Source organism: Heptranchias perlo, chromosome 2 (genome assembly GCF_035084215.1).
Source record: "Heptranchias perlo isolate sHepPer1 chromosome 2, sHepPer1.hap1, whole genome shotgun sequence".
Lineage (NCBI taxonomy): Eukaryota > Metazoa > Chordata > Chondrichthyes > Hexanchiformes > Hexanchidae > Heptranchias > Heptranchias perlo.
In genome coordinates, this window is record NC_090326.1 from 129,400,610 (window position 1) to 129,415,295 (window position 14,686).

General features: G+C 40.3%; 1 protein-coding gene across 1 annotated transcript in view; it reads left to right on the plus strand.

Annotated features, from left to right (window-relative positions):
- LOC137332389 (uncharacterized) overlaps positions 1-14,686 on the plus strand; it is a 209,816-nt gene that overhangs the window by 47,091 nt on the left and 148,039 nt on the right. Inside the window, exons 5-8 of the mRNA XM_067996189.1 lie at positions 4,623-4,769; positions 12,169-12,316; positions 13,562-13,620; positions 13,991-14,056. Of these exons, the coding sequence (XP_067852290.1) occupies positions 4,623-4,769; positions 12,169-12,316; positions 13,562-13,620; positions 13,991-14,056 (420 nt within the window). The remainder of the gene's footprint in view (positions 1-4,622; positions 4,770-12,168; positions 12,317-13,561; positions 13,621-13,990; positions 14,057-14,686) is intronic.

Sequence of the window (14,686 nt, forward strand, 5' to 3'; positions counted from 1 at the left end):
TAGAAGGACAAGAGCAGCAGGGGCATAGGAATACCATCATCTCCAAGTTCTGCTACAAGTCACACACCATCCTGACTTGAACATATATCGCCATTCCCTCGTCGTCGCTGGGTCAAAATCCTGGAACTCCCTATTTAACAGCACTGTGGGAGAACCTTCACCACATGGACTGCAGCGGTTCAAGAAGACGGCTCACCACCACCTTCTCGAGCAATTAGGGATGGGCAATAAATGCTGGCCTTGCTAGTGATGCCTATATCCCAAGAATGAATTAAAAAAAGATGCTGCCAGAAAACCTGCTGGGGTCGCTGACCATGAGCGTCTTAAAGGCCCTCATCTGAGCATCAGCAGTCTTCCACTATCCATGATGAAGCCTCTAGGGGAGAGCCTCATAGGAGTGAAAGTGAAAGAGAGAAATGACTATTTATTACATACATGATGCAACTTTTGTTTTCTGGATTTCAGAGACCTGCTCAACTTGTGATCTCCGCTCCCCATCCCTCTACTATCTCATTGGTCTATGAAAAAAATGCTAAAATAAGGTTATTTTGTTTATTGAAGAAGGTACACCATAGAATTCACAACAGGAATGATGAAGAATTAATTCACGACTGGATGTGGTAGGGCTTCACAGCTTTGCTCTGTTTCATTGCTCGTGGGACCATATATCAAGCCTGCTGTTTTTGGTATTTAGCACGCAGGCATCCTTGTATATTCACTTAACTAGATTTGTAACTCATTCTAAGGTATGTCTGGTGCTGGTCCTAGGATTCAGTTCTACACTCCATTCCCAAACACTCCAGGGTTGGTCTCCTATCTTTCGGATGAGACGTTGAACCGAGGTCCCATCTGCCCTCTCAAGTGGACGTAAAAGATCCCATGGCACCATTCGAATAAGAGCAGGTGAGTTCTCCCTGGTGTCTTGGCCAATATTTATCCCTTAACCAACATCACTAAAACAGATTATCTGGTCATTATTGCATTGCTGCTTGTAGGATTTTGCTGCACGCACATTGGTTGCCGCGGTTCCTACATTACAACAGTGACTACACATCAAAAGTACTTCATTGAATGTAAAGCACTTTGGGATGTCCTGAGGTCATGAAAGGCACTGTATATAAATGCAAGTCTTTCTTTTTTTTGATGATGATCAAGGAGTGGGAGATGTGCTGGGCTATGAGTTTGCAGATTGTGACTCACCTTCTGACCCCTCAAAACCTCTCCACCATCTATAATGCTCAGGTCAGGTGTGTGATGGAATATTCGCCATTCTCCCAAATGGGTGCAGCTGCATCAACTGTCAAGAAGCTTGACGACATCCAGGAAATTGTAGTTCACTTGACATCAAGGCAGCATTTGACCAATTGTGGCATCAAGGAGCCCTAGTAAAATTGAAGTAAATGGGAATCGGGGAAAACTCTCCAGTGGCTGGAGTCATATCTAGCACAAAGGAAGATGGTAGTGGTCGTTGGAGACCAATCACCTCAGCCCCAGTACATCGCTGCAGGAGTTCCTCAGGGCAGTGTCCTAAACCCAACTATCTTCAGCTGCTTCATCAATGACCTTCCCTCCATCATAAGGTCAGAAGTGGGGATGTTCACTGATGATTGCACAGTGTTCAGTTCCATTTGCAAACCCTCAGATAATGAAGCAGTCAGTGCCCGCTTGCAGCAAGACCTGGACAACATCCAGGCTTGGGCTGATAAGTGGCAAGTAATATTTGCGGCAGACAAGTGCCAGGCACTGGCCATCTCCAACAGGAGAGAGTCTAACCACCTCCCCTTGACATTCAATGGCATTACCATCGCCAAATCCCCCACCATCAACAGCCTGGGGGTCACCATTGACCAGAAACTAAACTGAACCAGCCACATAAATACTGTGGCTACAAGAGCAGGTCAGAGGCTGGGTATTCTGCAGCGAGTGACTCACCTCCTGACTCCCCACAGCTTTTGCACCATCTACAAGGAACAAGTCAGGAGTGTGATGGAATACTCTCCACACACCAGGATAAGTGCAGCTCCAACAACACTCAAGAAGCTCAATACTATTCAGGACAAAGCAGCCTGCTTGATTGGCACCCCATCCACCACCTTAAACATTCACTCCCTCCACCACCGGCACACCGTGGCTGCAGTGTGTACCATCTACAAGATACAGTGCAGCAACTCGCCAAGGCTTCTTCGACAACACCCCCAAACCCACGACCTCTTCCACCTAGAAGGACAAGGGCAGCAGGTGCAAGGGAACAACACCACCCGCACGTTCCCCTCCAAATCACACACCATCCTGACTTGGAAATATATCGCCATTCCTTCATCATCGCTGGTCAAAATCCTGGAACTCCCTTCCTAACAGCACTGTGGGAGAATCTTCACCACACGGACTGCAGCGGTTCAAGAAGGCGGCTCACCACCACCTTCTCGAGGTCAACTAGGGATGGGTAATAAATGCTGGCCTTGTCAGTGGTGCCTGCATCCCATGAATGAATGAAAATAAATTAATGAGCCTGCTACTGGATGTAACATCCAGCCTCTCATCACTGGCACTCTGTAGCTACAATATGTACAATCTCAGGACGCATTGTAGTAACTCGCCATGGTTACTTCCGGACCACCTCTTTCCCTTGCGACCTATACAACCAAGAAGAACAAAAGCAGGAAGGTTGTGGGAGCACCATCACCTCCAAGGTCCCCTCCAAGTCACACCCCTCCTAACTTGGACACATCACCCGTTTCCTCATTGTCACCTGGTCAATATCTTGGAATTTTGTACCTAACACTATTGTGGGAACACCATCACCACAAGGACTGCAGTAATTCTAGGAGAAGGCCCATCACCACCTTCTCAGAGCAACTAAGGATGGCCATGAATTCAATCAACCAGAACCAAACTTTTTAAAAAGTAAAAATTTTATAATGGAGAGGGGGAGAGCTATTAAAGTTGTGTCAACACTTTAATATAATGTGAAGCTCCGATCTAGTGCAAATCTTCCACTGCTGTGGAATGAATCACCCAGGTCCATTTATATTTTGTTTTCAGGTAAGTTGATTTTAAAGACTAAATCTAATGAAAAGTATGCAGCATTTGATCACATACAGGTACTACCTTCCAGGACTAATTTAAAATGTCCACATTATACTAAAGCTGTGTCTGGCTGTCAGCCAGGTCCTATTTTCAAAATTGTATTCCCTGCTTCCACATTTCCTACCTTAAAACCAATCTCAATGCTACCAAGGCTCTGACTATGAGCAACTCTACGGGTGATAAAAATGTTAGGAAAAATGGAAGCACATGCAATTGGAGACAACCTTTTGACATGAGTAGGGAATTGGTTAAGAGGTAGGGATAATGGGTATGTATTCCAATTGTCAGGATGTAACTAGTGGTGTAACTACTGAGGCTCCAGTACAGATCTCACAGGGATCTGTACTGGAGCCTCAGCATTTCACTATATTTATAAATGACTTAGATGAAGGAATAGAGAACGTATATCCACGTATGCTGATGACACTAAGTTAGGTTGCAAGTAAGTAGTGTGGATGGGAGCAGAAAGTTGCAGCAGTTTATTGATAGATTAAGTGAGTGGGAAAAACTGTGGCAGATGGAGTTTAACGTGAGGAAGTGCGAGGTCATCCACTTTGGACCTAAGAAAGATAGAACAGAGTATTTTCTAAATGGTGAGAAGCTAGGAACTGTGGAGGAGCAGAGAGATTTAGGGATCCATGTACAGAAATCACTAAAAACTAGTGGATAGCTACAAAAAATAATTTAAAAAGCTAATTGAATGTTGGCCTTCATCTCACGGGGGCTGGAATACAAAGGGGTGGAAGTTATGCTGCAGTTGTATAAAGCTCTGTTTAGGCCACATTTGGAGTACTGCGTTCAGTTCTGGGCACAGCACCTCAGGAAGGATATATTGGCCTTGGAGGGTGTGCAGCTTCGGTTCACCAGAATGGTACCGGGGCTAAAAATTTAAAATTATGAGTAAACGTTGCGTAGACTAGGCTCGTATTCCCTCGAGTATGGAAGATTAAGGTTGATCTACTTGAGGTGTTTAAGATGATTAAAGGATTTGGTAGGATAGATGAAGAGAAACTATTTCCTCTGGTGGGGGGGGGGGGGGGGAGTCCAGAACAAGAGGGCATAACCTTAAAATTAGAGCTAGGTTGTTCTGGGGTGATGTCAGGGAGCACTTCTTCACACAAAGGGTAGTGGAAATCTGGAACTCTCCCTCAAAAATCTTAAATATCAATTGAAAATTTCAAAACTGAGATTGATAGATTTTTGTTAGGCATGGGTATTATGGGATATGGAACCAAGGCAGGTAAATAGAGTTAGATCAACCATTATCTAATTGAATGGCGTAACAGGCTCAAGGGGCTGAATGGCCTACTCCTGTTCCTATGAGATTATATGAAATTATATGAAATTACAAAAACAGTAATGCTTTTTGTCTTGCCCGTTACTATTGTTACATCTGCTTCTATAAATACAATTGATGTAATGAATTACAGCTGTCACAAAAGAAGGGTATTTCATGTTGGTAAACTTTGCTTCAGCATAATATGTTTGTTTTGTTGATTTTCTGGTTGTTATAAAGTTTATTATTTTGATCACAGAAATATTGTACAGAAATTATTACACAGAATAAAACATCTCTAGAAAATAGTCGCACAGCCTTGAGCACACTTGAGAAGAAAGATTTAATCATTTCATCCTTAAAAGCCAGCTTACTACAGTATGAAGAATTGGAACAGTTCAGTAAGGTATGTACTTCTGACTTACGGTAAGTCTGTTACTTTGACCTGTTAGTTTTAGCATTTCACAATTTATTTTAGTCATTAGTGTATGGGAATTTTTATGTTATGGAAGCTTTTTTAAATAACTTTTTGCATATTGGCTATTTTGCAGAGATTATGCACGCACAGTCTATGACCCTGTGTTCTTCCATTAATGTAGAAAATAATTTATTTAGTATATTTGACATCTCTTGGTCATTTGATATCATGTCACTTTTGGGATCTTTCAATGGCCTCAGTGTTTCATGTTTTTTACCTTTTACCGGAAATATATTTGTTTGACATTCTTTTTTATAGTCCCTGTTATTCTAACCTCACATTCTATTTAGCTCTCTTCACAAGTTTCTTAACTTCCTTTGCCTTGTTTTTATGTATTTATTTTATATTTTGTCTTATTCCACCATGTTACCTGCAGTTATATATTAAAGGAATGATCTCTCTTTGTTGTTCTTATTCCCCATTACTTTCATTATTATCTATATTGTTTTTTCCCCTCTATTACTCTTCTTCCTTAATGTTAGGTATTTGTTCTGTACTCAATGTGTCCTAAACACAATCCATTTTCTTCCATGCTTTTCCCCTCTAACAGTGCTGTCCAGTCCAGTTTCCTGAGCTCACCCCTCATAAATCTAACCTTAAAATCCACTATATTGTTGCTAATGTGACTCCAATTTGCACTACCATCTCCTAGTTGTTATTTAATATCGGCCCCATAATGCCCTTTCTTTTTTAGGTTCCTTGATCAATTGTTCCATTTAATAATCCAATATTGTGTTCACGATCATGTTTTCTTTCCTATTGCACCCTTTATATACTTCCCAATCTATACCTGGTAAATTGAAGTCACCCATAATAACTACATCTGTTCCTGTAAACACTTCCCTTAAACTGCCACATTGATCAATTTTGTTAGGTTTGCTATGTTACTGTCTAGAATTAAATGCAGCTTCCCATCCTTCACCCTCCATTAATTCTAATTAGCCCAAAAGACAGCTCTCATCCTCTCCCACACAAAGTCCCTCTCGCCCATCACTCCCATCCTTCCTGACCTACATGGGCTCCCACTCCCCTAAATATATTAATTTTAAAATCCTCACCCTCATCTTCAAATCTATCCATGACCTCACCCCACCCTGTCTAATTTCCTCCAGGCTTACATCCTCTCCTGCACCCTTCAGTCCTCCAACTCTGGTCTTCTGTATATCTTCCCCCATCTCTTTGACCTATCACTTGTGGCAGAGCCTTTAGCTGCCTTGGCCCTAGTCTGCGGAACTCCCTCCTTAAATCCCTCCGCATTGCCTCTTTTTTTTCTCCACATTTAGAAACCTCCACAAAGCTCATCTACCAAACTTTTAATCACTCCTGCTAATCTCTCCCTCCGTAGGTCAGTGCCTGTCCCCATATCTGTTCCTATCCTCCCCCCTCCCCATCCTCTCCATAAAGTGCCTTGGGCTGTTTTCCACGTTAAAGGTGCTATATAAATGCGAGTTGTTGTATCCCTACTACTTTTGCCACTGATTGTACTAGCACTTCCTAGAGTTCACCAAGAACCTTAAACTGAATCTCATGCAGTCCAGGTGCTTTATTTCATAGAATCATAGAATGATACAGCAAAGAAAGAGGACATTTGGCCCATCACCGTGCCTTTGCCAGCTCTTTGAAAGAGCTATTCAATTAGTCCTACTCCCCTGCCCTTTCCCCATAGCCCTGCAATTTTTTTCCTTTCAATTATTTATCCAATTCCATTTTAAAAGTTATTATTGAATCTGCTTCCATCACCCTTTCAGGCAGTGCATTCCACATCATAACAACGCACTGCGTAAATCAAACTCTCCCCATCTCACCTCTGTTTATTTTGCCAATTGCCATAATTCTGTGTCCTCTGGTTACCAACCCTTTTGCCACTGGAAACAATTTCTCCTTATTTACTCTATCAAAACCCTTCATGATTTTGGACACCTCTGTTAAATCTTCCCTTAACCTTCTCTGCTTTAAGGAAAACAAGCCCAGCATCTCTAGTCTCTCTGTGTAACTGAAGTCCCGCATCCCTGGTACCATTCTAGTAAATCTCCTTAGCACCCTCTCTAAGGCTTAGAAAACATGGACAAAGACAATTCAGAGCTATGTGACTAATTCTATACTGTTCTTTAAATATTGTTAATTGATTCATCTTCATTCTTGTGTCTTTTTACATATCACATTAACCCCAACTTTGTATGAAATGTTTGGGCCCAATATTTGTTTTTCATGTTTGCCAAGTGATAGCTTCAAAAGTTGCATGAGTTGCCAAGTTACTAAGTTTTGCCTTGATGCATAATAGAACACCACAGTTTTTGAGTTCAGACCAGGTAGAAGATATCAGTATCTCTCAAGTGCAGGCAACTGGGACTAGCTTAGTGGTATAAACTGGGCGACATGGACATGTTGGGCCGAAGGGCCTGTTTCCATGTTGTAAACTTCTATGATTCTAGTTAATGGCCACATCTAAAGCACCTATTTTATGGAACTCAATCTGTTATATATCCTTGATGGTGTCCTCCAATGTATAAATCTCAAAATCCTTGTCTAAGAATCCTTCCATGGCCTTGCCCCAACTTATATCTGTGATTTCTTCCACATGTTCCAAACGTTCTGCTCCTCTGACTCCAGACTTCTGTGTAATCCTCCCCTCCCCCCTTAGAATCATAGAAATTTATGGCACAGAAGGAGGCCACTCGGCCCATCGTGTCGCTGCCGGCCGAAAAAGAGCAATCCAGCTTAATCCCACTTCCTAGTTCTTGGTCCGTAGCCTTGTAGGTTACGGCACTTCAAGTGCACATCCAAGTACTCTTTAAATGCAATGAGGGTTTCTGCCTCTACCACCCTTTCAGGCAGTGAGTTCCAGACCCCCACTACCCTTTGGTGAAAAAAATTCTCCTCAACGCCCCTCTAATCCTTCTACCTATCACTTTAAATCTATGCCCCCTGGTTATTGACCTCTCTGCTAAGGGAAATAGGTCCTCCCTATCCATTCTCTCTAGACCCCTCATAATTTTATATACCTCAATTAAATCTCCTCTCAGCCTCCTCTGTTGCAAAGAAAACTACCTCAACCAATCCCATCTTTCCTCATAGCTAAAATTCTCCAGGCCTGGCAACATCTTCATAAGTCTCCTCTGTACCCTCTCTAGTGCAATCACATCTTTCCTGTAATGGGGTGACCAGAACTGTACGCAGTACTCTATTGCTCCTCTATTGGTGCCAGAGCTTTCAGCCTACCCTCCCTAATACCTTCTACCTCTCTTTCCACCTTTATAAACCCCCTCAAGATCCATCTCTTTGATCTAGTGTTCGGTCACACCTTTTAATCTCTGTTCCAGGATTGGTATCCATTTTCTTTATGCCTATTTATGAAGCATCTTGGAACATTTCTGTAAATTAACAATGCTGTATAAATGCAAGTTGCTGATGATCATGATAATTCTGATGATGATGCTGAAAGGAACAAAAAGTTTTTAAAATTTAAAACCCTGGAATTCTGCTGATTGACAGTTGGGGAATGACAAAATACCTGAAAGGCTTTCTTGCTTGTCTTCCAGAAGACTAAACAAATTTACTTAAGTTGGAAATGCCTTTTTCTGTTTTCATCTTGCCAGCTTTCCATTTTCTTACAAGGGTGTGAAAGTAGATCTTTGTACATGTTTCCAACCTTCCCGATCCCTCTCCTTTCCATTTAAGAATTGGCACCACAATATTGGCTGTCTACTTGCTTACTCACTCTAATCTTTATCTTTATGAACTTTTAGCTCTCATTCTTTTAGTTCTAACCTCAACATCATCAAAGCTGCTAACAAGTATGAAGCTCCTGTGTGGCACAAGGAACTGTATTTGGGCGAGACTGAACAATATCTATCTGACTCATCTTCCTGTTTCTTCCTTGACCATGACCCCACTACCAAATACTGAAACATAATTTTGCTGACTGTCACTGAGCTTTTCTGCCACACCCCTCTACTGCTTAATCTCATTGTTTTCCACTCCCACTCTGCTTGTTTCTACCTCCTTCCTAAGATTCAGAAAAAAGGATTGCCCTGGCAAACCCTTTCTTTCTGCTTGCTCCTGTCCACTAAACTCATCTCCGCTTGACTCCATTCTCTCTCCCCTTATTCAGTTGCTCCCTTCCTATATCTCTGAATCTCCTGATGTTCTCTACCAATTTGATGATGTCAGAGCCTTCACCCCTAGCTAGTGTACTCTATCTGTTGCTCATGGTATGGTCTCCTCTACATTGTAGAGAACTAAACACAGATTGGATGACTGCTTTATTGAACATCTCCATTCTGTCCGCAGGTGTGCTCCTGATTGCACTGTGCCTCACCACTTTAACTCTTCCTCCCATTCCAACTCTGACCTTTCTTTTTATTTGCCTGTACACTATTCCAATCAACCTCAACACAAACTTCAGAACAGTACCTCATCTTTCTTCTTGGCACTCTGCAGCCTTGTAGTCTGAATATTGACTTTAACAAATCTTGGTTGTTTTCCCCATCTCGTCCATCTGCTTTCCAATTAATTCATTTTAGAGCAATTTTTTTTGCCCAGTTTTAAAAATAGTCTTTCTAGTGCCTTTTCACTGGCTGACAGATCACCTTTGTGCATCATCCAGCACTTTTCACCTCCTATACAATTTTATTAAAAAAGGAAATTACAGTCTATTTAATGTATTAACTTGCGCTTTCCTAGCTTTCACCTGCTGTTCTTCCTTCCCGCCCCCCCCTCCCTTAAATTTATTCAGAAGGGACATCAAGGCTGACATTTCAGTATACTATTGAGAGGTGCCATCTTTTGGATGAGACATTAAATCTGTCTGCCTGTTCAGGTGGATGCAAAAGATCCCATGACACTGTTTGAAGAACAACATGGGAGTTCTCCCAGTGACCTAGCCAATATTTATCCTCAGCCAACACCAACTAAACAGATTAACTGGTCATTTATTCCATTATTGTTTGTGGGACCTTTCTGTGTACAGATTTGGCTGCTACATTTGCTTACACAACAACAGTGACTACTTTAAAAGTAACGCATTGGCTGCAAAACATTTTGGAATATCCTGTGGACGTGAAAGATATATAAATGCAAGTTCTTTTCCTAACAGTCAAGTACACTCATTTTGGGGAAAACACTAAGGAAACATCAAAATAAATAGCCAAAGAGGTGTAGGGATGTTACATATTAATGTGTTGTAATCTTGTTTCCAAACATTTCTTTAAGTTTTCAGAAAGGAAAATCAATCTGAAGGCTATAAAGCCTATGATAACTAGTGGCTACAGCTTGGCTGCATTAAATTATTTTTGCAATTGAGTTACAAGAGGGACCTCTAGTGTGCAATAAGAGATCACCATCAGCTACTTGAGTAATCCTAGAGCCAATTGTGCACTGTTACCCCTCAAAAGCAGCGAGTGTAGGTAGTTATTGTGATCACTGAGTAGAAAGGCATTTACAGTTCCTACAGTGCTTAAACTTCACCACTCATCTTAATAAACTATTGCAAATCTTTTAATTATGTTCAAATTCAGTGCAAACACTAGAATGTAGTTGAATGTTAGCAGCCTTTGCTCAGAAATTGTAATTAGTCAGAGTGAAATAGTTCTCACTTGCCCAAGCCTGTTTTCCTCTCTTATTGCCTCAGTGTTGTATATAGCAAGTTCCTTGATTTTTTGAAGCTCAGGACTGCTGCTGGGGGCAGATGGCAGAGAACACCAGCACAAAACCTGCCACTCAAAGTGTGACAGATGACTGTAGCTACAGAAAACCGTCCCTTTGTTTGTCTTGCTAATGAGTGTCCTCATTGCGGCAGGAGACTTGAATAGTTAATGATCTGCAATTCTTAACTGCAACAGATGGTGGAGCTAGAGGTAAGGGTTAACCATTCAAAGCATAAGCCGAAATTTGAAAGACAATTGTGCATTTGCAGTTTTCGGGCCATGTCAAAAGAAACGGATACCTTTACCTCCTAATGGACCGCTTACTTATCCAGTATGACTATTTCATTGTAGTTTATTATAGAAGTAATTCGAATATACTGTAAGGTTAAAAGTCATCCTGGTATTTATCTCGTATATTTCAGCAAGAACTACTCAAATATTTTCTGGCCACATTAACTTTTAATCCAGACCCCTCAGAACTGTTGCAATAGTAAAGTACTGCATATATAGAGAAAATCTTTGCTATAAACTATTACTGTCTAATGTTGGACGCTTCTAGTATTACACCTTGTCCTGATGTCACATTAAAGAATCACTTTATTACTTTAATAATTTAAACAGGTTACTTTTATATTTTTGTTATGTTTACTACTGAGAATGTATATTTGACTCAAACTATCCTCGTGAATGCAAGCTTTTTTTGTGTTTGTTTCCTATTCATATTCCAAATGATTCATAAAAGCCAGAAAGTTGGATGACAGCTCTGTTGTGGAATCATTTTCATATTGGCTACACAGCTTGCCATTTCTGCTTTTTCTGAAGGCTGGAATATATGAAAATAGAAACATTACATTTAAATTACTCTGATCAAGTGTTTACTCATAAATAACTGCTCTAATAAAAGTTTCCTAAAAATTTACACTAGTGAAGAGTAAAACTGGTCTTTCTGTAAATTGAAGAGAAGTGTTCAATAGCATCAACTCGCCTGCACAGCCTATGCGTGACAGGCATGCAAAGCCATGTTAATGTTCAGAATATGAATTATCTCCGGGTGGCTCCATCACAAAGTAGAAAACCAACTGTGTATATATCAGCAGACCTGATGGACTCCATGCGGCTTCAAGCCTGAAAACTTCACTACTTTGACATGTGACGTGCTCTTTATGACTGTGGCAGTACTGTCAGTGAGGAATGGCAACAATGGCAACAAGCCCCCTCCTTAGCTCTGCGCTCTGCCACCCCTGGTGTTGTCCGGCTACACACTCCCCTGCCTGCCTAGTTACGGACAGCAGTCCTTGAGCACACGGGGGGATGTGGGTGGATGGGCCACAGCTGCCTGCCTGGACACAGCTTCCACAATACATGGACCTGAATGATGAGGGCACACAAACAGTATGATATGTATTATTCTCATCAATAAAATGTCCCCATGAATTATTGTCTTTGTATGTAATGTACTAGCGGCTTTTTACCAAGATTCGGTTTTGGAGGGGTCTACTTTTTTTCCCCTCTGCACATTTCTCTTTTTTTGTGTTTGTTTCCTATTCATATTCCAAATGATTCATAAAAGCCAGAAAGTTGGATGACAGCTCTGTTGTGGAATCATTTTCATATTGGCTACACAGCTTGCCATTTCTGCTTTTTGTTTTCTGTTCTGACAAAAGAGTTCTGTGATTTTGCAGATCAATTTTGAATTAGACGAGGACGATGAGAAAGAACAACTTGTAGAAGAAAATGAAGAACTGAAGGAACAAATTAACTTTCTGCAGCAGAATACTGAAAAGATGTCAGGAACCATTATTTTAAAAGAAGCTCAAATAAAAGAATTAGGTAATTTTGGTTTTCAGCAAAATAAATGCAATCTCTTTGCTTCAGAGATCTTTCACTTGAATTAAAGTTTTTTGAGGATGTGGGATTTCATGGGTTGTCACATAGGAACCTGAGAGACTGTTTTCTGTTTAGGCTTGATATAGGTAATTGCAAGGTGCGTATTTTTACGAGTGTGTTTGAGGAAGTAAATGTTCAACAGGTGTTTTTTTTGCCAAACAAATGATGCAGGTGCTAGAGTTTACACATAGTAACTGTTTTCTTTTATCTATGTGCTTTCATAACCTAGATTGCAGTTTCTTCTATCAATTGTTAAAGCATAGTCATTACACAAGCTGATATTAAAAATATTTTTAGTAACTATTATCATAGCGTAATTAAGAAAAATGTACGTATGTTTTTTGCCAATTATAACTTTTCGCATACATTCTTTTCCTGTTTGGAATGCTCCTCTGCTTTTCATCCTATTAGTTTACCACTTTTGCCCCCAGCAGTGTAGAATTATGGACTAGCCCAAAGAAATTCAATTCATTTCAGTGAGTTGGATGAGGAGGCATGACCCCATCCAAAAGTGGTACCAATGAGAAATTCAACACAGTCTCTTTCTGGTAGCTGTTACACCAAAAACTTGAGAATTGATGAAACTCTTCATTCATGCAGAAGGCAATTTGGACAACTCATTTTATGGGGACTTGAACTGCATAGGTGTGATGTGAGCACCTCTTTATTTGCAACGAAGTGTTGCATGCTTTCAATGGACACGTTAGTATAGTGCTTCACTCCGTTCAATTGAAAATGAACCACAAAAATGTTCTTTGTACTTTAATTGATTAGATACAGCGCAAGAAAATATTAAGTTGTATTTGACAGATACCATATTACTTATTGCTGTTTGTGAGCTAATTTAATGGTGTGTCTTGCTTTTGAAGAGAAGTGCTTTGAGCAGATAAAGAACCACCTGCTAAACCACTTTGTATTGGCTGTGACTAACAGAGAACGACGTTCATGGGCTGGGCCCACAGCCACACTTGGCCCTTGAACTACTACCTAATATCCATTAGACCAGCCGGCTAAACAGCAGGGGCAAAGCAATGAAGGTCAAGGGTAGTGTTCAGGGTTAGAGTCCTGCTAGGTCCTCCATCCAATGTGGATTCCAGTAGGCTGTGGAGTCTGACCTTCAGTACTGAGAAGGAACAGAGGCATCTAAAGATCTGATTTTCACGGTATGCCCTCCTACTTTGTTTTCAGGCAAGGAACTTAAAACACTAAAAGAGAAAAATGCAAATACTGAGAGCAAAATGCGAAAGGTACTGTTTCTTTTAACAAATATAAAATAACTTGCTTTTCCAATTCACTTTAAGGAATTAAGTTATCTATTTGGAAACAATGATGATAAGCCATGAACTTCCCAGTGTAGATACTATAAATGGACATGAAAGGTATGCTTTGTCATTTTAAACAATTAAATGTAACTGTGGGTCTTTGGGTTTTAATGTTATTTAAAGTAAAATATGACACAGTAATAAGTCTATACAGGGACCACATTTACTAATACAATGCCATTAAAATATAGCTGTCCTGCTGAATTAATATGTAAGGAGTAAATAAGAATAATAGTTGTTTCACTCTTCTGTGCTGGATGATAAAATATTTGCTTACATTGTTATCTGGTTGTAGATGTTTGCAACTGAAGAAATTTTGATAAAACAATTGGAGGTTGAGAAATTCAAAGGGCAAAAAATGGTGAGTAAACTGTTGAGCTACATCAGTTTCCTTGATTATTGCAATAATGGCAATGTAGTTTACCACAGTGCTGTCAATTTCATATTATTTGCAATATTTGCATTCATAATTGCATTTATATCCATATACTTGCACCTTGAGCCAGTGCAAAAGTGGTATTGAATTCAAGTGTGGAAAAGTTCTTGATATAAACCAGGTCTTATGTAAATTCCTGTATGACGGTGATCTGAAAACTTACTCCTACAAACAAAGATTGAAAACATTTTAGACTGGTGTTGCACTTTATCCATGCTTTAAACTATACCTCCACTCAAGACTCCTGAATATTTTTTGGTGACATATCTATCCATGACAGCACAACACGACAGGCTTTGTTGACATGATTTCTAGAGTATGGGGGACAATAGTTTTTGGACTAGAAGATCGACAGAAATTATATTCCGTTCAATGCAACTCAGTCATTATGCTAACACTACAAAAATTAAATTTGAAATAGTTCTCGTGTAAATTTCACTCTAAAGCAAACTTTTTGTATTACTTGGTTTCTTGCATGGAATGGAAAGATCAAAGATCTGAAAAAGGGAATGGGGTGAAAATATAAAATGAAACGGTTTCTGCCCCCCCCCCACC